The 26689-nt window shown below is 53.3% G+C and overlaps 6 protein-coding genes across 6 annotated transcripts; 1 reads left to right on the top strand and 5 right to left on the bottom strand.

Moving 5' to 3' along the window:
* Window positions 1–1435: 1435 nt before the first annotated feature.
* LTHEOB_20 (ABC multidrug protein) lies at window positions 1436–5860 on the bottom strand (the record flags this gene model as incomplete). Its single annotated transcript, XM_035510763.1, has 2 exons — window positions 1436–5176; window positions 5228–5860. The coding sequence occupies 2 exons, from the start codon at window positions 5858–5860 to the stop codon at window positions 1436–1438; spliced, it is 4374 nt and encodes a 1457-aa protein (XP_035372022.1).
* Window positions 5861–8984: 3124 nt separating this feature from the next.
* On the bottom strand, window positions 8985–11768 carry LTHEOB_21 (Sulfatase domain-containing protein; the record flags this gene model as incomplete). The annotated part of the gene is made up of 3 exons (XM_035510874.1): window positions 8985–11109; window positions 11166–11480; window positions 11530–11768. 3 exons carry the CDS (start codon window positions 11766–11768, stop codon window positions 8985–8987), a joined length of 2679 nt encoding a protein of 892 aa, XP_035372023.1.
* Window positions 11769–15237: 3469 nt separating this feature from the next.
* On the bottom strand, window positions 15238–16003 carry LTHEOB_22 (NmrA-like family protein; the record flags this gene model as incomplete). Its single annotated transcript, XM_035510985.1, has 3 exons — window positions 15238–15758; window positions 15811–15882; window positions 15934–16003. 3 exons carry the CDS (start codon window positions 16001–16003, stop codon window positions 15238–15240), a joined length of 663 nt encoding a protein of 220 aa, XP_035372024.1.
* A 379-nt stretch (window positions 16004–16382) lies between these two features.
* LTHEOB_23 (Monooxygenase FAD-binding protein) lies at window positions 16383–17648 on the top strand (the record flags this gene model as incomplete). Its single annotated transcript, XM_035511096.1, has 1 exon — window positions 16383–17648. The coding sequence occupies one exon, from the start codon at window positions 16383–16385 to the stop codon at window positions 17646–17648; it is 1266 nt and encodes a 421-aa protein (XP_035372025.1).
* Window positions 17649–17909: 261 nt separating this feature from the next.
* On the bottom strand, window positions 17910–19587 carry LTHEOB_24 (Cytochrome p450; the record flags this gene model as incomplete). The annotated part of the gene is made up of 4 exons (XM_035511207.1): window positions 17910–18095; window positions 18150–19199; window positions 19261–19507; window positions 19559–19587. 4 exons carry the CDS (start codon window positions 19585–19587, stop codon window positions 17910–17912), a joined length of 1512 nt encoding a protein of 503 aa, XP_035372026.1.
* A 434-nt stretch (window positions 19588–20021) lies between these two features.
* LTHEOB_25 (Trichothecene efflux pump protein) lies at window positions 20022–21948 on the bottom strand (the record flags this gene model as incomplete). Its single annotated transcript, XM_035511318.1, has 3 exons — window positions 20022–20452; window positions 20547–21254; window positions 21306–21948. The coding sequence occupies 3 exons, from the start codon at window positions 21946–21948 to the stop codon at window positions 20022–20024; spliced, it is 1782 nt and encodes a 593-aa protein (XP_035372027.1).
* Between the last annotated feature and the right edge of the window lie 4741 nt (window positions 21949–26689).

Raw genomic sequence — 26689 nt, forward strand, 5'->3', positions numbered from 1 at the left:
TTCATTTCCACTTCAATACAGATTCAAAATGGACCACGAAGTTTGGATTTCGCCGAAGTGGATAGCTTCAGCCGACTGACTACGACACACAGCAAACAAGCCTTTGCATGGACACAGTGCAAGGAGACCTTGAATCCCTATGATACCAAAGGTATTGAGTTTCCGGGGGTTCCGAATCACTCCCTAGTCGATATTCCAGACATTGAGCCATCGCTCCATTGGCGCCTTGTCTGGGCTGACGTGAATGTGGAGGAGCTACCAATTTCTATTGCTGCTATCGTTGTTCCTCCATCGTCCTTACTAGAAACAACATCTAGTACCAGCGGTGAGACGCCCGAAAGTCCTTCTTATAACGCTTTTGCGTGCACAATCGGTGCCTCATGGGCCAATGACATCATGGTAATTGTTGATGGTAATCCGCCGAGAGCCGAAAGTAACATTACAGCATGGCCAAAGACAGCAGTCAAGATATCCTCGGAATGGGCAAATCTCTTGCTATCCAACTGGCCCTCCGCAAATGACCCTGACACAACACTTCTTGATATGTTGATGCCCCAAGCCCTTCAGGAAAGCTACAACAAGATTACAACCGAGGATTTGTTGTCCGGGCTCCTCGTTGCGGCAATGTCTCAAACCCTTACCGCGGCATGGAGCATAGTCGGCAACCCAGACAATGCTACAACGCTTCAGGAGGTATACAGCTTTGATGCAAATCTCACAGAGATTCAAAACGGAACATCGCAGAACCCATGGGGTGTATCACCGACGAATGAATATCGTGGTTTTCGATTGGATGCCGATCTTACTTCAGTGGGATTAGCATACTCTCCTCGCGGTATCCCCACAATTATCGCGCTGGTTGTGCTTTTCGCGTACAGCCTTTACGTCTTTCTCTCTATCGTTTACATCTTATCGATTTGCCCCGAAAGTTCCAGTGCTTGGGATTCTATTTCTGAGCTTACTGCCCTGGCCATTCTCTCCACTCCCACCGACAGACTCCGGAATACCAGTGCAGGAATCGAAACACTCTCTGCTTTCCGGGAGCCTGTAAATATACGTGCGACTAAAGACAACAAACTGGAGATTGTGTTTGAAAAGGATGGAAGGGACATGGCCGTGGAGTCTCCTGAGGCAGACAAGGCGTATTAGCTAGCTGAACTGTCGTTCATGCTTTTGGGCTGATATTCGGTTCGTGTTTGCAATGTCTACCAATGGAAGTGGCTTGCTGTTTGAGGGTTCCTTCGGGTATTTTAAATATTTATGTAGCATCACGGCCAGTAATGAGAGATGAGTGTGGGTATAAAATTTATAAAATATTCTGCTGATATCGTTGAATATTCAAACACATTGATGATTTCCTCGCCCTCTAGTGATATTCGCAAAAGTAAAAAGATATTAGAATATTACCGCATCCTACCTTGGTAATGCACCCAAGCTATGTCTTTCTCATTTTCCTCAATCTAAAAAACAGAATTGCCACGCAGATATTGAAAGCAATGTATGACCATCCCAGGCCAAAGTTTCTCCACCGATCCGTCCAAAGCATATCTGAAGCCCCAAGGTATTGATCTGACGTCGTGACAGGGCAGTACTGGCAATCCTCCGTTGCATCTGAGTTGCGGAGGTATCCAGGGGCGACTGCAAGATACTCGGAGAGGTAGGTTCCGCAGGTCATGTTGGAGTTCATCGGAGGACTCAGACGGTAGACTTCGGAATCGGAGCATTTCATTGTTCGACCATGCAAGCCTGAAGTGAGGATTCCGGATATCCAGTAAGTCAGTGGCGATACCCGGTACATGAAGATCCAGAATCCGGGCAGAGCATCTTTCGGCTGCATGACGCCGTCGAACACGAGAGTCAGGATGAAGACGAAAACGCTCAGGATTCCGGCTGTGTCGGGGCTGGAGATGGCTGAGATGACCATGTGTGCAAAGGTGGATGCGAAGACGAAGAACTGGACGGCGTAGAGCAGAACAAGCGCCTGGCTTTCCGAGGAGAGGATTCCGAATACGTTGTAGTTGAAGCAAGCAAATGCGAGGATGCCGATGAGTACCTGAAAAGGTATTTCGATGATGATGTGGACGATGATGAAGACAGGCCATGCGTACGTTCGGGATGGCTGCTCGCGGACTTCGAACAGTTCTCTTTGCGTCGAGAAACGCGGGATGATCTGCTGGACCATGGCCGCAAACACGGCTGTGAGCATGAACACGCTGAACATGGCGTTTTGCGTCCCTTGCGGCGAGTTCCCCGGGTCGAAAAAGCTGTAGGCGTTGAAAAGCGAAGATCCAATGACCAAAGCAATTTTGGACCAGACGTATCCCGGTGAGCGCCAGTAATGGAGCCAGGTGCGATTCCAGACGGTGCGGAGTTGGTTGGGGAAGGAAGCTGCATGCCTAGAGTCTTTCAGTTTGTCCGCCAATGTGCATTCACGGTCCTCCTGTTTTTCGTGGTACATCCGGCTCAGCAAATCCATCATGGCGGTGGACTCGGTGGAGCCCTTCCAGATATCAGCCCAATTCCGCTTTTGTTTTCCGTTGCACCCCGAAACTACATCAAAGATGTACTCGGCAGGGTTCTCCTCGATGTCACACTTGCCAGCTCCTTTCTTCTCAAAGTATTTGAGCAAGGTCGAACACTGCGGCCCAATGTCGCCAAAATAAACGGTCTTGCCGCCCTCTCCAAGAAACAACAGCCGATCAAACTGCCCGAACAGCGTAGCGTTGGGTTGATGAATCGTGCTCAACACCGTCTGCCCGTGGTCCGCCAGCCGCCGCATCAACGACACGATGGAAAACGCGCTCTGCGAATCCAACCCACTCGTCGGCTCATCCAAAAACAGCAGCACCTCAGGCTTCGCGGCCAGCTCGACGCCGATGGTCAGCAGCTTCCGCTGCGTCACCGTCAACGACTGTCCCGGCGCTCCCACGCGACGGTCGGCGAAGTCCTGCATCCGCAGCATCTTGATGACGCGTTCGACATAGGCGTACTTCTCCTCTCGGGATACCCATGCCGGCTGACGTAAAACGGCGCTGAAGCGAAGGGCTTCACGTACCGTCGCCGTCTCGAGATGGACATCCTGTTGTTGAGCGTAGCCAACCTGCCGCGCGAATGACGTACTCAGTGGCATGCCATCAACAAAGAGATCGCCCGTCACCACGCCAATGGATCTACGCTGGGCCAAGATGTCGAGCAGCGTCGTCTTGCCGGCGCCGGAGACGCCCATGAGCGCGGTCAGCGTGCCTGGCTGTACCCAGCCTGAGACGTCGTCGAGGATGCGCCGCGAGTGTCCGTTGCGGATGGGGATGTCGTAGCAGATGTTTTGCCATGTGAAGGTGCGGCCGTGGTTCAGCGTGATTTGTTCCTCTTCTTCTGTGGGGTCGAGATCGTCTGTCGTAGGGGGTGCCTCGGCGCCCTTCTCCAACCCGCCGTCGTTTTCGTCTTCCGTTGAGTTCTCGCTGGCGTGATTGCTGTTCCGAACGGGTCTGGAGGCGGCTTGGAGTTTCGATCCCGTTGCACTCCACTCAGTTGCCACAAGGTACAATACCAGGAAAGCACCCAGAAACGCCAACAGGATCCCAAGGTTGCGCCAGACGTGGCTGTAGTAGTACTCGAACTTGGACTCGACGTACGTGTCGCCCGACACGGTGCGCTGGCCCGCCACCGCTCCCGTCACGCCGCAGACGAACGCGCCGGCGGACAACTCCGGGTACGCGGGAACAAACTCGGAGCAGATGAAGTCGCGGCCGTGGAACTCGTTCGCCATGAGAGCTTCAAACGCGTAAGCGACGGGGTCGATCCAGCTGATCCACTCAAACCAGGGGTGCATGGACGCGCGCGGCAGCACGAAGCCGCTGTAGATGACGATGGCCAGCATCAGCACGCTGCACGCGGCCAGGGCCTGCGGCGCGGAGCGCGTGCTCGCCGCGATGGCGCGGAAGATGCAGGCCATGGTGATGGCGGCGAGGTAGTTGAACAGGAAGAAGGTAAAGTACGCGGCGGGCGTGCCGTGCAGGCCGACGAGGAAGTAGAGGATCGTGTTGAAGCACAGCGCGGAAATCAACTTGATGGGCAGGTCGAGGAGGAAGCCCGCGAAAGCCTCGGCGGCGGGCCGGTAGAAGGCGATGCGGGCCTGCCGCGAGATGATGGGGCGGAGGGCGTAGACTTTGTTGACTTCGGTGATGGAGATGAGGGCGTTGAGCAGGACAGCGAAGAAGAGGACGGCGCCTTTGGAGAAGAAACCGGCGGAGGCGTCGGGCGTCTGGTAGAACATGGAGCCGAACACCAGAGCCAGCACGACCTGGCCGATGACGGCGGTCAGGGTGGACGCCTTGTCGTTGATAGCTCGTTGCCACGCTCTGATCAAGCACCATTTGATTTGCAGCGTGAGGCTCGGGGTAGAGGCGGATCCGGATGCTCCATGGTCGATATTTCTCTGACGCATCGTCTCTTTAGAATCACGAGCAGTCTTGGCTTCATCGAGCGGATATTCTGCCTCATGCAGGCTGATTTCGTGGCAGAGAGCAGCGTACTCATCCGAGCTCTTCCAGTATCGTTGAAACTCATCTGCTGTCCTCGGCACACGGCTCTCAAACCCAGGTTGGGGTGTGCGCTCCTCCGGGCTCGTCACAGCAGTAAGAAAGTCCGAGGTCGTCTGGCGTGGAGGGCACATCCAGCCCATCCTCTCAAAGTATTCCTTGGCTTTTGCAGCTGGTCCAAAGTAGATTTGCCGTCCTTCATAGAGCACCGTAACCTTGTCGAAAGTATCGTAGATGGCGTTTGACGACTGCTCGAGCGTGAGCACCTGGCAGGAGCCGAGGATTTCCGCCGCCAGCCTGAAGGTGCGGATGACGTCGAGCGCCGTGGTCGAATCCAAGCCTCGCGAGCAGTTGTCCCAGCATACTATGGACGCGAGAGAGAGCGCCATCTCGGCGATGCTGACGCGCTTGCGTTGTCCCCCGGATACGCCGCGGACGAAGTCGCTGCCGACTATGGTGTCGGCTACACCCGAGAGCCCGAAAGTGGCCATGGCAATCTGCGCCATGGTCTGCGCCCATTCAGTCCTCGAGAAATCTTCTGTTCCGGGACTCGGTGTCCTCATTGCGGCCGCAAATTCCAGGGTTTGCTTCACGGTGAGATGTGGGATGTGCAGGTCACTTTCGGGATTATAGACGACCTGCGGTAATATTAGCCAGTTTGTCTCTGTTTTCAGTTCAGAAAAAAATACTTCGCCCTTGAATTCCTTGAGCATATGGACTTGTGGAATGCCGTTGTAGTGTATGATCGCCGGACTCTCAATTGTCATGTTCTCCAGGTCCCCGGATATGGTCCGTAGCAGCGTCGAGCATCCGCTCCCGGGCCGTCCGAGCACCAAAAGCATCTCCCCACTCTTCACCAGCACATCGACATTTCGAATGACGTTTCTTGTTGGTGCGGTCCTTTGGCGGAATGCACTTCTGATTGCCATCGGAATTACGGACGCGACGGTGGCATTGCGGAGATCTTCCGAAGTGCAACGAGTGCTGACTGTGACGTCCTTCAGCACAATTCCAGATCGCTGAAAACCTCCTCCGACCCCTTTGACTTTTCGTAGCATCATCCTAGCCCAGTATGCGCTGTTGAACGAGGTGCTGTCTGGATCGAGCTCTGCATCGGCCGCAGCCGACATGTCGTTGGCCAGGACATCCTTGGGACCGGCATTCCCCTGCAATCGATGGGAAATGCGAGAAGCAATTTGGTGCAGGCTTTCGCTGTCGAGGTCTGATACGCCTGCCTCGTATCCGTCCTCCGCTGACGAGGCTCGATCGTGGGGCGGAGCGTCATCCTTGTCGGTGGGAGCTTCGGATATATCGAGAGACATTGTTGTGAAGTACACCGCGCAGTTGTGGCTACAGGACCAACGAGTCACTGAAAGTCCCTTTATACCATACTCCGAGGGGCTATGCACTTGTCAGAAGATCAGGCATCGAATTTTTGCTTCCTGTTATCTTGTCGTTCCGGTCGCCGGAACGGTTCCGAAATGCCCAACCCACCGGCCGGGATCATTCCGACAATCGTACTTGGGCAAGTGATCATCCCCGGAACAGCCCGAACTTAGTGAAAATCAATATCTTACGATTGAATTGCACAGGTGATGAGTAAAAAAATGCGAGTGAGTCTTTCCATCTATGAAATCAACCAATAGCTCGCTGGTGGACAGTGTAGTAGTCTCGTTTCAATAAGATCGCCCGTTAAACAACGCCACATGCGGATATCTCCCTGTGGGAATTCTGACGCGCACCAGCACTTGGCTTTCGGGGTCATTATAGGCGCGCTTCCTACGTAGGCTCCGGCTATTGTCTTAGTAAGACCCGCGGGGTTGTAAAGCCCTTGTCTCCTGAGGTTCGTAACAGCCACTACAATCTAATCACCACAACACCTCAGAATATTTGTCTCAAGACTAACCCTTTTGAGCCTGCCTAGAGTGGGGGACCAGCCTTGAAATTTTTTCGTGTGCGCTGATCGTCGGCCTTTACCCCTCACTTGAAACAATACATTGCCTCCTCACCCACATCAAGCCAGGAGAGTTCATTCAAAATGATCTGTCAAATCTGTCGCGAAGCATTCGATGGCATTTGGGACCCTCAGAGGACACCACGAACCCAGGAGATAGACAGCTCCGATATCGACCCGGCGGATGCCATGGCTTTCATGTTCGATGCAGAACCCGGAGTCTCCCCGGAGACCTTTCTATCCAGACTCCAGAATTATCGCAAACCTCAGGCCAAGCTTGAGATGCATTCTGATGGCCAAACCCCGACGGATCGACCGGAGATCTTCAAGTACGTGTTTGGTCATCATAGGAACGTGGAATCCCTACAGAAATCTGCGGAAGAGGAATGTCCGATCTGTGCCGTGATGTTTGCCCTTATGGCCTCGGAGGCAACTGCTGTGACACCAAGAAAGAGAGATTTCTTCTCGTATTTCTTCATCAGGCAAGATACCATCTCGGTTCTACTTGACAATGGAAGGTTGGGCATGCGGGAATTCAAGTTTTGTGGTCTTAAAGGTAAACATAGAATCAGCTTACCTTCAATAAGTAGCTAACACAGTATGGGTAAAGATGGCCCAAGGCTATATCCTCCACTCGAAGGATCCACAGACTCGTCAACGACTTGGACAATGGTGAAGACCTGGCTCAACAACTGTCTACACAGTCATATGTTGTGTCAGCAGCCCCAGGAATTTGTGCCATCGAGACTGCTAAAGCTGGACCCGTCCGGAAAAAGTTTCTCCCTTGCTATCAAAGAGGACTTGAGTCCAACGGTTCAGTACATCGCGCTCAGCTATTGCTGGGGAATAGACGATGAAGAGAAGCTCAAATTGTCCCAGGAAAATTTCGAAATGCTCAAATCCGGTGTTTTTCTGAGCTCTTTGCCCAAGACTCTACAAGACGCATTCAAGATTGCACATGAACTTGGAATCCTGTTCTTGTGGGTGGACCGCCTGTGTATCATTCAAGATTCACCCCAAGACTGGTTTTGTGAGTCGAACCAAATGCAAGATGTATATTCGAGCGCATTCGTCACAGTATGCGCTCATGGAGCGGCTGATGACTCAGACGGCTGCTTTTCTACCCGAAACCCCTCTGATATAGCTCCAACTGAGGTATCCTTGGCGTTTCGCAGTGAGTCAGAGAAGTTGCCTTATCTCCTATCCGAAAATGCTGTCACTTGGGGGAAACGGTTCGATTCTCCTGCAATCAAGCGTGGATGGATACTTCAAGAGCAGCTCCTCTCTCAAAGGATCCTTTACTTTGGTCAACAACAAGTCTTTTGGGAATGCAGGTCCACATCCTGTTGTGAAGCGTATCCCGCCGGCGTGCCAAGTTTCAAGTCAGCCTCTGCTTCTATGGACCAACAGAAACTACTGTGGAAAGCTCCACTCAATGTTGCATTGAAAGCTCCCAACATGCCCCCACTGCACTTCGAGTTGGATGCAGTTGGTTACTGCATGCTTGAATGGGATCAAACAGTGCACGAATACTCTGGGCGCTGTTTGACCCGTGACCACGATAAGCTGGTTGCTATATCCGGACTAGCCAATCAAATGGGAGACAAGTTGCGGAGTCTCGGAGCAGACGACAAATACCATGCGGGGATTTGGGCTGTTTCGCTTCCTCGAAGCCTGTTGTGGATGATGACCAACCCGAGGCGTCGAGATTTGGCAGAAGAGCGTGCGCCATCATGGTCTTGGGCTTCATCGGAAGGAAACTTGGATCAGAACGGACAAAAGATGCATTCAAATGCCGAAACATTAGTGTCGGACATCCAAGTCAGCACATCGACAAGGGAACATTCCGGCATCGTCGTTGAGGGCCGCTTAAGCTTAAACGGTCGTCTTGCCGTACCAATGCTGGGTGAGAGGGTTGCTCAACATATCAACAACGCACACACTTTCCCACTATGTCAGCTTCGAAACTCCCGCACGGCCGAATGTATCCCGGTGGAAGAAGGTTTCATTGTCTTTGACGACGTACAACCTGTGAGCTCGGAAGCCGAACTGTTCTGTCTTCCAATCGTCTATGACGTAGCAAGGTTGTGGTACTTGCGCCTACCTTTCATTGCCAGATGGGCCATCCAGGGACTTGTTTTACAAGGGGAGCAAGCTGGTTTTCGTCGAGTCGGGTATTTTGCATGGGTACCGCGTTTGGAAAATGACCATAGAAAGTTTCTCACAAGATTATCAGAGGTGCCTATAGTAATACGATAAACATACTTCTAGTGGCGCAGCCGTCACAGAAGTATATGATGACTCAAAATTCAGATGAATCTCTTCATTTGTGCAATCAGGCGTGGTGGCCACTTGTTTCCGCCACACCCTGATCCCAAAGTGTATTAAATCTCGCATAACATCGTAACGCCTCGCCGCAAAAACAAAAAAATTAGAATTTATCCACTCATAACGCCTTAAACCTTCCATAATGCTTGATTTTTTTCTCCTCTTCACGTCTCCCACCAATGCTCCTTCTTAATCCTGCCCGCGGCCCCCGTCCCTGCAGCGCCCCTGTCCGTGCTCCGCGCCGGCTGATCGTAGCCCCACCGCTTCCGCGTCTCCCACACCCACCACTCGCCCAGCTTCTGCGCCAAGTCGACCCACTCGGCCGCCTGTCCGCCGTGCTTCTTGCGCACCGCGTCGACGACACCCCGCGAGCTCCACGCGATCAGCTCCTCCGTCTCGTGCGGCGACGTCGCGCGGTCCGTGAAGCGCAAAGGCAGGGTCGAGCACAGCGGCAGCATGAGGCGGTACGAGGAGTTTTGTTGGGAGATGGCGAGCAGCGAGCCGCCTGGGTTGATGACGGAGAAGTGGAAGGGCTGCGGGCCGGTGACGTTGGTGAAGGGCGGGTGCGTAGGGGCGTTCTCCTGTTGGATTGTCGGTACGCTCCACTTCTGCTCGCGCGCCATCGACTGCCCCTGGTACCGCGGGAGGAGCTTCTCCGCCACCCCCCTCTCCTCCTCGCTCAGGGACTTCGTTTGCAGCAGGATGTCCAACACGGTTGGCAGGATACTGGTCGGCGACGTCTGCGCGTCGACCTGCACGCGCGGCAGGCTTGGGTTGACGAAGACGAGCGGGATGGCGAAGTTGGCGACGTGGCCGTTCTCGAACGTCGACTTGGAGCCGTCGGGCGTCGTGAAGGCCAGCCCGTGGTCGCCGACGACGACGACGAGCGTCTCTCGCAGCACGCCGACCTCGTGCAGCATCGTCATCAGCGTGTCCAGGTACCCGTCCTGGTACTTGATCGTGTTGAGGTACCGGTCGAACTCCTCGTTCTCCAGCCCGGCGAAGCGGCGCTTGGCCACGTACTCCTCGACGCCGTCCCACGCCGCGGGCACGGCGTACGGGTGGTGCGTCGTGCTGGTGATGTGGCTGGCCCAGAGGCGCCGGCCGCTGCGGGTCGCGTTGACGAACATGTCCCGGAGGTAGGGCAGCGACTCGGTTTCCGGGTAGCCGAAGTAGTTGCAGCGCGGCTCCTTGGGTGGGAAGTGCGCGGCGCTGGGGTCCTCGATCGTCGTGTCGAGGATGACGTTGGCCGGCGAGAAGCCCATCTGGTCGTCCAGCGTGTACTGCGAGTCCCACTGGTCCGTGATGCTCTGCACGAGCGCGGCGTCCCAGGGGTGGCTTGCGCTGGAGCCGGGCTTCTGGACTTTGTTGAAGAGGCCGGTGACGTGCGGGAAGCAGGGCTGGTACATCCTGCCTCGGACTTCTTCGGTGAAGTCGACGGGCAGCGGGTCGATGCCGCAGTGGCTGGTCACCAGGCTTTTGAGGGTGAAGGCGCTGCCGGTTACTGCGCGCTGGACGTTGATGCCGCCGTGGCCGGATTTGAACTCGGATGCCCAGGGTCTGTTCAGGACGTCGTCCTGGCCGAATCCGGTGGACTCGCCTGTTAGGAAGGCGGCTGTTCTTGTGAGGTTCTTGAGCTTCTTGTCCAATTCTTCTGCGGCGTCGAGTTTACCGGCGCCGTATGACGAGAGAATGCTGTTATAGACAGCGCTGTCCTTTTTGAAAGGGAACATATCCTTGCGGGTGCTTTCTAGAGTAACAAAGAGAACGTGCTTGATTTTTGCGGCCTCCATCAGAGCATCAAGTGGGCTCTGGTCCAAGTTTGACAGCTTGAGCGGATCGCAGGAAGGATCATAGCCCCCATCGTGTCCGTGCCTGGGCGGGCCATCTCCCCTCGGTGTTGGGGGTGCGTGTGCAGCCTCTTCCCATGCAATGGGGTGAATCGGTGAAGGTGGTTCATCAGGCCTCTCATGATGATGGTGGTGGCGGCGGCATTCTTCGGTGATCGGCTTCCACTCGGCTGGCGGCGCATGTCCAGAGACTTTGGCATATTCTTCGAAGGGGAACTCGACATGGCGCGTGGGATACGGTAGGCAGAAGTCGCCGTTGATGGGGCTGAAAAAGAGAGACTCAAAAAGCGTAATCGGAAGAGATCCGCTCATGTGAGCATAAGGCGGGTTCCTCGGGCGGACAATTTGTAGGATGAGCACGGTGATAACTATGGTCAGGACTGTGACGCAAGTCGCGGCCGATTTCCGGAGCGATGGAATCTCTTCGCGGGAAGGGATGCTGGAGCTGCTGTTTAGCATGACTTAGTAGAACGACCAGTAAATGGTTCAACTTACCTCTTGTCAGAATTCTCGTCCAGTGGCTGGTATTCGTTAAGCTGAGGCCGTCCTCTAAGACATCGATACATTTGCCGGAACGAAAGGCTGGTAGTCTTGCAGATATTGGTCGTGACAGCATCGAAGCGGGGCGCAATGAGCCATGAGACGATGGTGAAGGCGAGAATACAGATGAAGAATTTCGGGAGCTCAGATAGAAGCATACGAAGGCCACCAGGATCCTTGGCAAGGTTTCCAGCTGCCATCCATTGTACTTCACCGCCAGTCGTCATGTAGAAGGAGATCTGAGAAGCCGAGGCAGTAACGGTAAATAGGCTAAATCAAGGTCAGCCACAAATACTACTAGTGTTGATCAGGTACCCACGCGTAGAGCCCTCCAAAGATCTTGCATATTTTCCCTCTGTCCTGGCGGTAGATGAACTTGGTAAAGAGGATCAGAATGACGTCAGGGAGAAAGAATGTCGGAGTGTAGAGAACGATTAGTAGGATGGGTAGTGAAGACCGGTGGCTGTAGAGATGGAGAAGTTTGGCAGCAAAAGACGAAACGAAACAAAGCGCAAACTGGCTCTTGGCCTTCAGCTGCCAGAACGAGGGAATCTTCATGGCTGCAGAGTTCGAAGGGGGCGCGCACAAGCGGGCGGGTCGCGTGCCTGGGTGCCAGCAGCTATATGTGGTCAGCTACCAGCCTCGCGCCACCGCGCTCCCGGCGCACTAAGGCTGTGCACCGTGCATCAAGTGCAACACGGGGAAGCGCAGCTGTGGATTCTGTGAGGCAGGATTCGAGGAATTTCACCGGCCGGGCTGATCCACCTAACCGACCTGTGACGGTGGGATTCTCTACAAGCTCAGACCAACCCATCCTTATTTTCCGAGGCAAAATGGAAAGCGCTGACTCGTAAAAGGGATATTTTATTCAAGCCTTCCTATTTGATCACAAGACCCCTTTCCCCATTCGCAACAGCCGTTGCCTGTACGTGTGCCAAGCGTACTAGCATAGCATTCCATTACCAATGGCGTCAGGCACGTCAAAATCACGCCCAAGCCGCCTGAAAAGAGCCTCGCGGGGATTTGCGAACGTGTAACCGAGGGATGGTGCACAAGTAGTGCTGCAAGGGCGTTTTCAGCTGGAAGCTTGTGAAACGTTTGATTTCGTGTTAGTTGCCTGTGTGGCTCGCCTGTTTGTGGGATACGGCACGCTACACGGAGGTCCGGCAAACCCGTCAATTCAAAGCGCAAGCGCACCGCCGAATCACCGGTTTAAACTGGTCGGCCCACCCACGAGTGGGAACAGATCCCGTACCAAAAAAAAAAGCTTGAGGCAAGGAAAGTCAAAACAAAGAACTGCAGCACAGCCAAGGCAACGTCGAAGCATTTCGAAAAGCTTCACAGCCTTGGGGGCGAGTCAGGAAAATAGGGGTACCACGGGGAGGGCGCTTGGTGCGCGCAAAAAGCTTAGCAAAGCTTGAATACGAGCCAAGTGGGCCCAGACTGCGGTTGGTGGCTGTTGCCTGGACCCATCAGGCCTCATCCTGCCGTCCGATCATGACACACGCTTATGCGCGACAAGCTATTTTAATTCGCAAAGTCTGCCTTGCCAGCCCCGGCGATCCCCGCGCTGACATGTTGCGCGGATTCCGCGGGCGGCCAATCGTGAAACTGCTTTCACGTGGGAGGATTTTGGCAGGAATGCGGGGTTGCCTTGATATTTTGCACAGCCGCCGAGGCTCTGCTGCTAAACGCCCATCGAACGCCCAATGGAAAATCCGAAGAAACGGCCAAGACCTACTCTGTCCTGTCGCCAATGCCGCCAAAGGAAGCTGCGGTGTGACCGGACCCACCCGTGCCAGCAATGCATCAAAGGGCAACGTGAAACGCTCTGCGTCTTTGACAAAGAGTTTTCTTCCCCACAGGCAGCAGAGCCCCAAAGGAATGGGGGCCAAGTTTCGAGGAATGTCCGCATCAGGTTAGGGCCGGATACCATCAGCTCCGCTTTACAAGAAAAGGACAGCATCATCGAAGACCTCCAAGCGCGAGTTACATCACTCGAAGCGATCATTTCTGCTAGTGGATCGTCTTCCGACAAATCTCACAAGAGCGCTCAGCCACCCGTTGGAATCCTTTCGCTTAAGGGGAACAGATGCCGCTACTACGGAACCGGATACCAAAGCGGCTTGTTTGATCGAGTCCAGGGCACGGCTACGTCGATCCTTCAGCCATCCGTGGACCCCGATCTGTGGTCTCTGGCAAAGCACGTCCAGGGATTGATGAAGGCTCAGCCCAGCCACAAGACTTCATCATTGGAGAGCGAGAAAAATGAGATCCTTCAGCTACAAGAGAAATTACCATGCAAAGGCGCCTGTGATGCTCTGGTCCACACCTATTTCGACATGTACGAGGAAAGATTAGTCATTTTGCATAGACCAACTTTCATGCCGCTTTACTCTGATTTCATGGAGAACCGAGCTGATCTGGCTCAGAGCTGTAGCGGTATTGAAGCACAAGTGTACGCGGCAATGGGGCTGGCAGCGTATCACCTACAATTCTCAGACAACCCTCATCAGGAAGCAGCGAAGCAATGGCTTAGCCATCATCCTTTCATCGCCATCGATACGTGGTTGAATTCTCTCTCAAGGAAATCCCGTGCCGAAATATCAGTCTTGCAGACAAGAGCTCTAAGCATCCTTTCTCAGCAGGCCGGAGGCCAGCCAGCCGAAGAGCATTGGCAGGCAACGAATGCACTCGTTCGAGCCGCCATGGTTTTAGGACTCCACCGCGACCCGAGACAATTCAAGTCAATTCCTCCCCTTCAAGCTGACCTCCGACGGAGACTGTGGTGGAGCATCATCGAGATGGATTTGTGGGCTTCATTGTCTTATGGGATGCCAACGGCCGTTTGTCCGGAAGACACCGACTGCATGCCAGGAACCCGTGCCGATGATTTGGACCTCGGTGTGTACCTGTCTGGCTCACTGACAGGAGATTTCCGCTTCACAGTCCAGGATTTCTTCGGGTGTTCATTACAGAGTCGCCTTGACATGGTCAACATTCTCAGCCGCGCACGCGATGAGTCATCCCGAGTCAGATTAAGAGAACTGTGGGATGATGTGCAAGATGCTATGGGATACTTCCCAAAGCTGGTGGATTCTGGTATGGCAGCAATGAACCCCAGGTTGAAGTCCGTGGCTGTCTCCCTAAAATCGTTCCACAACGTCCTGCTCCTCTCTCTCCAGCGCTTCTTATCAACAGAGGATATTCCCAATGATACGTGTGTTCAGGGAGCTGCCGATATTTTATCTTCTCTGATACTTCTTGCACCAGAGGGTGAGGAAAGAAATGCACTGAGACCATATCTCAGTAAATTCCTTGTTGAGTTCACGCATGCCATATACAAAGCCGTGGCGCTCATATGCATGCGTCTTGATCATTCTACATCCAACACGACTGATTCGCCACTGGATACTGCCGAACTGTTCCAGCTTCTTGAATCATTTCTTCAGGTATTTGTAGAGAGCGTTCCTCATGAACGTGAAAGTCTAAAAAACATTCTTGCCTTGAGCATATCGACCTCTTTATCCAAGGCGAGAAGCAGCGGAGAAGAAGAGAAGGACATGGTACGAAAAGGGTTGAAGGAGACGCTCACTTCCTTACGCGGTAGACTTTCCGACTCGACAGAGGTAGGTGCAATCTACTGCTCCAACTATTTGCAGTTGCTTACAATTTACTCAGAATGGCGAGCAGTGGGAGTCTCTAATGATGGACGTTGATCTTGGTGGACTTTTAATGTCGGACAATGCCTTTGACATTGATCTGGACCCATCACCGGACTGGTTGCTTCATATCGACGAGGCTTGGCTTTAGAAGCCTTTTTTGTGCCGTTGGATTGATCAACTGGTTTGAAAATAATACGCCACGTCTGTCCTGCTCCGCTGTACAATTTCGACGTATGAAAAAGGGCTTTGATTATTTTATTAACATGAAAACTCCAAAATCTAATCCGTGATAAACCCAAACATCAAAGCAAACAAGCAGTACGATATTCAATCTCCTCCCTCTGTCTCTCTTCTCAAAGACATTAATTAGCGATGACAGGCGTCTGGCGATCCCATGTACCAGTCTCGCAGGCATCAAGAATGAAATGTGCAACACTCTTCCTTGAAATCTTTGGAATCCAACCAGCTCCTTCGCCACTGTTTCCGAAAACCTGTACTGGCAAATCTTCACCCTCGGTCAGCATGGCTGGCCGCACAAGAACGAAGTTTGCTCCGCTCTGCTTCATTTCCTCATCCACAAAGTCGTGGTCCTCAAACTGGAATTTCATGTTCGTTTTGCGAAGAACTGCACGGATAGCACAGAAGACGTTAGGATCCGAGTCTGCCACGCCAAAGGCCGACATGGTGACAATTTTGGATACGCCATGCTGCTGCATCACGGCGGTGACATTGACGTGCGAGTCTGCCATCATGCGGCGTGGGGCAATGGATACTGCGAAAGGGCTGTCCGAGGCGCGTGCTGAGTTCAAAGTGACAATGACGGCGTCAGGACGTGTAGGCACTAAGAATGAGGCCTCGATATCTTCTTTGGACAATGGGGTTCCTGCAAATTCATTAGCGGGGTCGTCAAACATCGTGAGACAATAATTTATTACCTTTGGCGACAGTAAGGCCTTTTCGTGGCTGAAGTGAACCGGGATTACGGACGAGAGCAGTTACGGTATGTCCTTTGAGATGTTAAATATTGCTGCTTGCACCGAAATCGTGAGGGGGCTTACCTCTTTGCAGCGCATCGTCAATGACCAGCTGGCCAGAACGGCCGTTTCCTCCGAGAATGTAGAAATGCATGGCTAGGTATTGGATAAGAGTTCTGTAAAATGGAGTGTCTGTGTTGGATGATGTTTATCTGACAGTGAAAACCGTGGTTCCTATATACATGAAGTTCCGGATCCGAAAGCGTCGGATCCGACCACCACTCGGATCCGGACGACGACGCTAACCGGTTAGGGGTGTGCCAAGTTTGGCATACAGGGCAGTGCACGCCACAACTCAAAGCATGTAAGCAGAAGGATGAAGGTCCAGAACGGCGGTTAAATGGTTGCATTGCATATCTAGAGAGTGGCTGGGAGGTGATATAAGACCTAACTCTCCCCAGCTGAAAACTACGGCCATCAACCAAAGCTTTTCCCAGCATTCTTCCTAAACACCTTCTCACCATATCAAAAAAATGTCTTCACCAATCAAGTCCAACATTGCCATCATTGGAGGCGGACTCGCCAGCCTCACACTGGCCCTCTCACTCCACCAAAGAGGAATCAATTGCGTCATCTACGAAGCCCGCCCCGAGGATGCCACCACTCCCGGCGCATTGATGCTCTCCCCCAACTCCCTCCGCATCCTCGACAACCTCGGCGTGTACGCCCGCATCCGCTCCCAAGGCTTCAACTTCCAAACGGTCGAGTTCAAAAACGAGAAAGAAGAAACAACCGACTCGTACTACCTCGGCAGCGCCGCGCAATACGGCTACGACTGCCTGCGCGTCTACCGGCAAACGCTGCTCCTCGCCCTCCGCGCCGCCGCCCGCGCCGCCGCCATCCCCATCCACTACTCCCACAAGTTCTCCCACATCACATCCGAGGACCCCACCACCGGCGTCGTCACCTTCGAGCTCGCCAATGGCCTCGGCACGCGCACGGCGTCCCTCCTCGTCGGCGCCGACGGCATCCACTCCAAGGTCCGCCAGCACCACGTCGCGCCCGGCACGGCGGCCACGTACGGCGGCCGCGTCGCCGTGACGTTCGCGACGCCCCGCGCGCGGGCGGGGCTGCCGGACGACTATCCGGCCCCGTTCTCCATCCACGGGGCCGGCGGCGCGTTCGTCATGGCGCCGCAGACGCCCGACGGCGTGTCCGAGCTGCTGGCTGGCACGCAGATCGCGTTCCCCGAGCAGGACCGTGCGGGGTGGGAGGCGCTGGCGGCGGATAAGGAGAAGTTGGCGGGCTTGCTGCAGGCAGATGCGGAGGGCAAGTGGTCGGTGACGCCGAGGAAGGCGCTGGAGGATATTCCGCTGCAGACGCTGGGGATCTGGCCGTTTTACTTTGTGCCGAAGTTGGAGAGCTGGGCGTCGGCGAGGGAGGAGGGGGCGGGGCGTGTGGTTGTGTTGGGGGATGCGGCGCATGCGATTCCGCCGACTGCGGGGCAGGGTGCCAGTCAGGCGCTGGAGGATGCGGTGACGTTTGCGGAGTTGGTGGGGGGCTTTGAGGGGGCGGGAAGGGAGGAGTGGTTGAAGGAGGTGGCGAGGTGGCAGAGGTACAGGCAGCAGAGGGTTGATAAGGTTATTGTGCTGACGCTTCAGTTGAACAATACGCGCCTCCCGGCTGAGGAACGGGCGAAGTTGAAGGACGGAGAAATGTGGCAGAGCAGTGGTGATGGCGAGCTGGCGTGGTTGTATTCTGCGGACATCGTTCGCGAACTACGGGAGTTTGAGGCTTAGGTTCTGTTGGACTATATCGCTTCAAGTTTATAGATATCGATTTCATAGACAGTTAAGGAAACGAAATAAATTGGCAATCGACATAGTTCTATTTACAAGAAGAAATTGGTAAGGAGGAAAATGAGAAACAAGAGAACGAACTTGAATGACGACTTCGGCAGAACGATATCCCTAACGATGTGTTCCGTGCGTACGAACCTCTTACCGTAACAGATATCGCTTAGTTTGACTTCACTTCCACTCCATATCTATGCGCTCCAATCACTTTCTCTCCTTGATCCTCACGAACATTTCACCTTGATCGGAAAACCACATGGACTTCAAGACCCACGGTCTTTCTTTGTTCACGAGCTCCACATCAAACTGATGCAGCAACTGGGCGGTGAATTTGTGAATCTCAACCAAAGCCAGATTCTTGCCCACACAAGTGCGCGAGCCGTAGCCAAACTGAACAATTCAACATTAGTATCTGCAGAGTTGCTGCTGTGGATGGTGACTTACAGTGGTGTCAAACTTGTTCATTTCCCTCACACGCTGCTCAGTCGAACCCTCTCCAGCAATCCATCTCTCAGGGCGCCAGGCATCCGCATCCTCCCCAAAGATTTCAGGGCATCGGTTATGAGACAACGGGCTCATACTGACAGTCGTGCCAGCAGGGATGTAGTAGTCTTTGATAGTGAGACCCTGCGGGGGCGTCTCTCTCGGCAGCTGATACAGGATGCTGGGGTGCAGCCTCAAGGCCTCCCTGACACACGCGTTCAAGAAAGGCAGCTTCTCCGCAACAGAGAACGGAATGCCACCAGAACCAGGCTCATCCGAGAAACCGTGAAGCCGATACGCCTCGTCAACCTCTTCCTGGACCCGCTTGTACGAGTCCTCATGCAGCATCAGCTGGCCAATGACAGAGCGGATGCCGATGGCCGTCGTGTCAGCGCCAGCACCAATGATGTTGCCCATCTCAGCCAGCACGGCGCTGTCGGGCGCCGGGCTTCCATCCGTACTCTTCATAGCGATGAAGTGATCCAGCATATCGCCCTTCTCGCCGTCCTTGGGCGGACCGCGCTCGCGGCGGAGGCGCATCTGGTTCGACATCCAGGCGTTGAGGTAGTTGACGCCATCGCCGTTGTCGCCCAGCAGGCCGAGGACGGTCTGCACGGCCGGGTTGAAGAAGGCGCGCGTCTGGCCGGGCAGGTAGCCGATGTTGGAGGCGAGGAAGAAGTAGCTGTGCACGGCCGGGATGATGCCTTCGCGGTCGCTGCTGGCCTCGATGAAGCCGATCGGCCCGCCCAGCGCCACCTGGCCCACCACGTCGAAGGCGAAGTACGGCACCCAGTCGTGCAGCCCGACGACGACGCCGCTGCGCGAGAATTCGCGGAAGCGCTTCCACAGCAGGTCGGAGACGCCTTGGATGCCCTTTTCCATTTGCAGGATGCCCGTCATTGAGTAGGTTGCCGAGACGCGCTTGCGGAGGAAAGAGTGGTGGCGGGGGTCGGTCTCGTTGAAGAAAGAGGTGTCTGCACCGGGAACCTTCCACGTATCATACCAGCTGGTCTGTTGGGCGAAAGTGTCAGTGGCTTGGCGACGAGATGGAGTGAGCATAAAGAAGCAGTACCTTCTTCGCTGATTTGGTGTAGCCATAGACCTGGGCGAGAGCTTCTTTGTCGACGAAGCTTACTTCGTTCGGAGAGATGCGCACCACGGGCCCGTACTTGCGGTGCAGCTCGAGGATGTCCGAATGCCAGTTCCCGGCCAGGTATTTGCGAGTTCGCCATAGTTCCGTGAATTTTGCCGGGAAAGGACCAGGAATGCGGTGAAGCGGATGAAAAAAGATGCGGTAGATAATGGTGATTAGAACATAGCTGAAAAAGAGTGCGGCCAAAGTTGAAGGCTGTATATAGCCAACGACTGACTTGGTGGACAACGCCGGATGTGGCTCCATGATGGCTTAGTAGCTTGCGGAAACGATTTAAGCTTATTGTGAAGTGGCGCAAACCATATCGCTCTGAAAGCTTTATATATTTCTTCCCCTATGGCAAAAATCTCGAAAATACGTCCGGCTTCGATGACATCCGGGTCCGAGTGTAAACAATGCAGATGAGACAGTCGATCAACCCTTCTACTACACGTAACGAGCATCTGATCTACACTGAAACCTAGTAGGTGCATATTACGAGCGCATGCCCCGCACCGGAAACGCTGCAGTGCTCGGCGTTACTGCTCTCGGCCGAGAGCGGGGGGGAAAACGCCGACGACCCGTTCCGCAACACTCAAAAGGACTTGGAACCCTGGCCTTGACTCCTCTATAGTTCTTTTTGACAGTTCAAATGAAAATTTGAATAAACCTCCGTTGAGGAAACTACGCTTGAACGAGCACTAAGAGTTTTCCACCTTCTCCAGCACATCTACAGCTCCCTCATCCTTCGTGTAGATCTGTCGCGAAATATGCCCCGTCAGATACTTATCCATATCCCTCGTGAAGAAGGCAGCAATGACGGAACACAGCCCAAGGGCTAAGGCGCAGTAGTAAACATAGGCATACGAGCCCGCCCAGGCATTGCTTGCCCCTTCATTCACGGCTTTCAAAACAGCCGGGTCATTCATGCCGGGCACCAGGCTGAGAGCGGTGTCATTCCCTGCGGCAACGGCGGCGAGAACACCCGGAACCGAAGATTCAGGTAGTCCTGCCGCGATGGCGTTTGGAACCAGCTTCGAGGATAATTGTTGTGGGAGTTTGTTGGTGAGAATGGCAGAGAAGACGGATGTGAAAATGCAGCCAAGGATGGTACGATTGGCCGAAGTCACCGCTACTATCTATTAGCATCCTAAATGGAATGAAGGGGCTGGCGCAAAATAGGATGTGCGTCGAGTCAAGGGGAGATAGGCACGAGTCATACGTACCGAAAGCGGCGCCCAGATCTTTATCGTCGACGAGGTACTGCACGAGCAGCATGGTGACAACCTCACCCCAGCCGATGGGTAAGCAGGAAAGAAATGAGACGGCGATGGCAGCAGCACGCTGTCCACTGTTGGCCGTCGTGAGAACGCCAAGGAAGATGGACATCCACGCAGTGGCGACAACAAGCTGCCATCGGATGTGCTTGATGATATGGTACAGCGGTCCCACGATGATAATGCCCGTCCATATCCCGAAGTTGACCGTGCAGCTCATCCATGCTGTCTGCTCCCAGCTGCCGGTGCTTCCAAAAATGTGGATCACTTGCGAAGGCCAGAGGATGAAGACGGCAATGTTGATGCAGCCGAATACGGCCGACATGACATTGATGCAAGCAAAGCCACGTACGTCTCGGAAAAAGCGCATCGGAACAATGGGAAATGCGGGGACGAAGCACTCATAGAGGACGAAGGCGATGCAGCATAGGATTCCCGAGATCAGGAGCCCGAGGATGCGTGGAGAGTCCCAGGTCAGCGCCGTCGTCGTGCCGCCCCAGGAGACGCCCAGGAGGAACAGTGTCAAACCTGCCGTCAATAGAAATACACCCACGAAGTCAATGCGCTTGAATGCGTCCCAGCGCCTGAAGTTGTGGCCGTGGAGCTGCACGAACGTCGGTGGGTGATACCAGAGGTAAAAGCAAACGGTGGCGGGGACTGCAAAGAGAGTCAGCGGGAACCAAAAGCAGATTGAAAGGATTTACTTACCCATTATGATGATGTAGATGTAGAATATCCACCTCCACGTAGCGTAGACCACAAGCCGCTGTCCAATGTACGGACCGAACCCGGTCGCAATGATGTTCGGCACGACGACGGTCACAGTGGCCAGGAACTTGCCTTTGTTGGTCGCCAACTCCCCAGTCAGCAGCGGGTACGACGCCGGCACGCCAGATGCCAGACCCAGCAAGACCATAGCGCCGATCAGCGTGTTCATCGTCTTCGCGGTGGCGGCTACGGCGCCGCCCACGATGCCGAGGATCATTGCGGCCAGCGCCCAGTTGCGCCGGCCAAAGCGGTCGGACAGGGACCCGAACAGCAGGACAGAGATGGGCTGCGCCGCGCTCCACACGATGGCGAAGAGGGATGAGTTCTCGCTCGGACCAATGTCGTTGTTGATGCTGATGATCACCGACGCCCCCGCTTGGTACGCGAAGTAGGTGGCGACGAGGGATATCGCGATGCCCACGAATGTCCCCACGATGCGGATGCTGGAGTAGTACCCTGCTGGAAGGGTTGCCCGGTCAGAACTGAGGGCTTGGGACCGCAGCTGGTCGGCCTCTTCTTGGGAGAGCAGCGCCACGTTGATGGCCTGCTTGTTGCGCACCGGACTGTCGTTCTTTTCTTCCATGGCTGCGGGGAGCAATTGAGATGGAATCCAGTGCAAAAGCTGCGACCGAAATGATGAAGGCTAATCACAGCAAAACTTTTGCTTGTCTGATTAAATAGTTGTATGTGTCGCGACGTGAACTGGACAAGGATTCGGTTTGGCCCCCATGGTCATGATTGTTTTAGCCGCTGCTTAAGCCGGGATGGTTACCCAAATAGGGAACGATTTCTGCTGCACTATGCTATTGATTTGCCGCGTCTGATCCTGGCACTCTATTCGCTGTATTTCCAGATCTACTTTTCCCCGCCTTACGCGTCTGGGTAAGGTACCCGCAACATCAATGGATCGCCGAGGTGGAGTGATGATGGCCACGTCTTTGTTACAGGGTATGGACGACGCTACATATGCGATGTCAGCACTACTTTATCTTTTTGCAAGGCGTGCTCTTGAATCCTTGCATATGAGAGCCGTTTTCGGTTTGAAGATGGGTTTGATTGTGGTGATCTCCCGGTATGGACATTGCCAAGGCGGTAGGGCTCTGCGGAAGCGGCGAACAAGACGAAAGTAAATCCATGGGTAGGCAAAGCGACCGTTGATTTGTCTAAAAGTTCGATGAGATCCTTGCGCAATAACAACCCAGAAGTTAAAGTAGAGATCCTGGTATCACTAAGCCCTGACTGAGCACAGCGGCAAAAATAGAGCAAGAGTGGGGATGAACTTAACTACTCGAGCGTAAGCAGTTCTGTCCGTGAGCAGGCTGCTCGGATGTTAGGAAAGCAAGAAGTAGCGGCCATTCCAAAACAGCGTCCACTTTTCCAAGGTATTCGTCGGGTCCGTAGTTTTCCAATGTAGCTAGCGATCCGTGTCTATATTCCGTAGCTCACCCACAAGCCAGCCGTCGTGAAAGGTCTGAGAGGTGAGCCCCTCGAAGCCTTCAAAGTCAATTGCTTCACTGTTTATAGATCTTTGCAGAAATTAAAGCCTTTTTGGAAACGGCCATGCGAGTATTTCGTTGATTTGTTCTAAAGAGAGACTTGGTGACAGCAGAGGGCGGCCTGTCCCTCACTGGCTTGAATTCAGCGCAATCAATTAGCCCAGCGCGTGGCACTATGTCAGAACTACAGTTTCCCACTTTGGGTCCACGGTACCCCAGAGTCTCGCCTCAACGTACCCTAGGCCGAGGCGACGAGCGACACCACCATCCCGCTGAATAAGCATAACCATAAGGAGCCAAGGACTCTCCACTTGCAAACCAGAGTACAGAGGACGGCTAGACAGAAGACGCCTTCTTTCAGAAGTTGGGAGTAGTCCCGCACATAGAACGATAAAAGAGTGTTTCTCCTCCATATCAATCATCTGTTTCGCCCACTGCTCACCTATGGTCATACAGCCGATATCGCGACGCTGTTCATCACACAGATGTAAACGCAATTGAGGCTGCTCATCGAGAACTCTAGTACTGTCTTGCCTGTCGGGAGGAGGTTTCTTCAAACATAGAGTGGCTGCAGTCGTATTAAATACCAGGCATCCAGGATAGTTGTGTGCGAGTCTACAAGCTTCTGGATCAAGCTTTGTGTGCCGATATAATTCCCAGGGATTCTGCATGCAGCTCTTCCATACTGAGTTTGTTTCGGATCTTGTTGGCATGTACTTCCACTCGTTGAAGCCATATTGGTCTAAGCGGGCTCGTTGCTGGTCTGGAAACACGCCCTCCTGCTCCCCAAACCATGTTTCCTTAACGGCTAGAGGCTGGAGGTCGTCCTTGGGATCCTGTATGTGAGGTTTGACTAGTACACCGGTAGACTTTTCATCAATAGGCCACCTCTCGGAGTAGAGATTGAAGAAGTGGGTACGTCCTGACCATGCCGCCCAACTCCAACTGGGAATTTCTGGAACGCCCGACCTTCGTACTTCATAACCCGGGTTAGACCAGATTAATGCTTGCGTGAAATATTTCTCCGGGAGGCCGAAGAAAAATCTGGTTCCAAATTGGACAGATAGTATGTGACTAACGCCAGCAAATGCGTTCAGTATGTCGGTTTGGTACGAGAGATTTCGGGTCGTATACTGAGAGACATAGTTGAAGTATACATTCAGCCCATTCCTCTTGACGATCCATTGACGTATAGGCTTTAAGGGTGGATACCTTCTGTCCCATTTATCATTATCTCTCTTAAATACGGCACCCTTTTCTTCTTGAAACAAGACCCTGGGACAACTGAAGTAGACCTGAAAGTCTGTGATATAAAGACATCGTAATGACAGAATCCGTTCCTGAAATGTCCAGCCTCTTGTATTCCACGCAGATTCGTCGACAGTAACACAGGGATTAATTTCCACCTTTTCCGATCTCCAGTTGAACAGTCGTGTGTCGTTGAGTATGAATGCTTTCCTTGGCCTCCCACACACTCCTGGAAGACCAATGTCCTGAGCGGAGCCTGTTGCAGCAACTATTGTCAGGGAAGCCATGCCATAAATTGAACCCATGGCATTTATTTGGGCATGCTTCGTGGCACTGTCGTCCTGAACGATGCATAACCTGTCGACCCAGAGATATCTTTCCCCAAGGTCTCCGCAAAGCCTCACAGCGTCTGCTACCACGTCGGGTAGTGCCCATACATTAATTCCACCAGGAACCTGCAGATGCTGAAGATTGGCCTGGCATAATTGTAAGTCTTTTCCACCAAGGGAGCTGTTCCACATGTAACTCAGTGCAACAAACGACGGTAGGCTCGGAGGCTCGGTAATACAGAGCTTCTCGATGTCGATAAGTCGAAACCCGGGCGCCATGGCCGCTTCAAAGTTTTTGCAGCCTCCGTGATGATGCTTGCATTCGGCTACCCATGTCTTTACAAGTTGTGTATTGAAGAATGGCGTGTCCCACGTTTTTACTTGAGTTAAGCGAGTTGGGTCACTCTGATATGACAATGAAAGCTGGACGCCCATGCTTGGAGAAGAAAGCAAATGCGACGACAGTACTGAGAGACGTGGTTCGGGGTCCGTCCTGATATCCTGTATCTGAAGATAAAGAATACATCTGATGGAATTCCCTCGCCTGACAAGTTCAAGAATGTGTTGTTGCTTCCCATGTGGATCAAGGATTTGCACATCTTGCAGAAGGAAAGTAGAGCCCATGTGTGCTCTGATACTTGACACCGCATGGAAGTCTTGATCAATTGCGTGCAGCTTGTCCAGAATTACGAAGCCAATTACTCGGCAGGTGATACATTCTTTGTTCAACAAGATTCTTTCCAGTGACATGATAGTAGGCTCGAAGGTGGGTTTGAAGATGATCGTGGGGTTGTCCCATCGTTGGCAGTCCGGACACAGTCGTGAATTGAACGGTAAAACTGTAGACTGGCGGTGGCGCGGGGTAAATGCTATCGGTACGCGGTGATTGTCGAGGAAAACGGTTGTGCGATCTTTCGCAAGGGAAACGTGCTCTCTGATTGCCTTGATAGGAATAACTTGCTTCATCGCGCGACAAAGGTATTGACTGAGTTGAGTAACGTAGCGAAGAAGGTAGAAGGCCGTAAGTAGAAAAAGATAGCATCCAGCCAAGAAGCGTGAATTGAAACGATCCAGGACAAGACTTGAGTGTCGTTAAAGAAGACGAGTGAGGGGAGCGGGGCATTATACTGCGGCGGTGCAGGGATCTGTAGGCTACCACCGTGGCAGTGCCACGTATTACGTATCATCACACCGGTGAAGACCAGGCTGCAACAAAATGCTCTGCAGGACGGGGGGAAAGGCAGAGCAGCTGTGAGAGACAATGACAATTAAGATACTATGAGCTTAGCAAATTCCTATCAGATGAACAGCTCAGCCTCATCCTCGACCTCGCATACAATGAGTGCTGACTATTATTTGAGGTACCCCGCACTCCATACCGCCAACGTAAAAAGGCTGAATTCAGCGAATATTGAATAACCGCTCACCAAACTATCAAATTGATTGATGAAGTGGTGTTACTGATATTATTACTGAAGCACTGGCTGACTAGCACACACTGCTAAAGACCATGCAGAAATGGGAGCTGAATTTTACTCTTTTTTCGAAGTTTGTTTTTCAACCCTTGGCAACAGATCTCAGGCGCACGCACTCAATCATTGCGATGGGCTGACAAAGCTTCATCTGGCACGGCATGAAGCGTCCCAAAGCCGACAAATGAGTTTCAGTGCTACTGAATGGAATGCAACAATCTGGCTATGGCTGTTGCTTCTTGGGTAGAGACAATTCCACTCAGAACGTTCGAAGATGGAGAGTCGGTCGATGCTGTAAGCGCTGTCAGTGGAGGTGGTTATGAGAGAATTGATACTGGTACGTAGTAGACTGGTTCTATGCGAGAGACTTTTGCCAATAGCGGGAGGGTTATTTTCCTAGTTTTCGGTCTTCGTTTAAAGATACTGCCGCGTCCCGGTTATCTGCTCCTTCTCTTATCGAAATCAAGCGAAGAATGCTAAATTCCGAGGACTGAGCTGATTGCTTAGGTTACCCAAAGGGGACGTGCTTCAACGGCTGACGCCACATGACGCGATGCATGATCTTCATTTAGCGCGTCAGTGGGTTGCATTAGCGCCAAAGCATATTACAATAACAATGACCTTTTTGGGCGCCAAAACGGTCATCAGCTCCGACAAAAAGCTCTGGCATTGAGCACTGACGCATATGCGGTCCCCGAACTCAAGATCGTTGACAACAGCGATCTCTCGGCCAACGACAACGGAATCGTTCGCCCGGCTTCTTCCACAATGAAGATACT

This window comes from Lasiodiplodia theobromae (assembly GCF_012971845.1).
Source record: "Lasiodiplodia theobromae strain AM2As chromosome Unknown scaffold_1, whole genome shotgun sequence".
Classification (NCBI taxonomy): domain Eukaryota; kingdom Fungi; phylum Ascomycota; class Dothideomycetes; order Botryosphaeriales; family Botryosphaeriaceae; genus Lasiodiplodia; species Lasiodiplodia theobromae.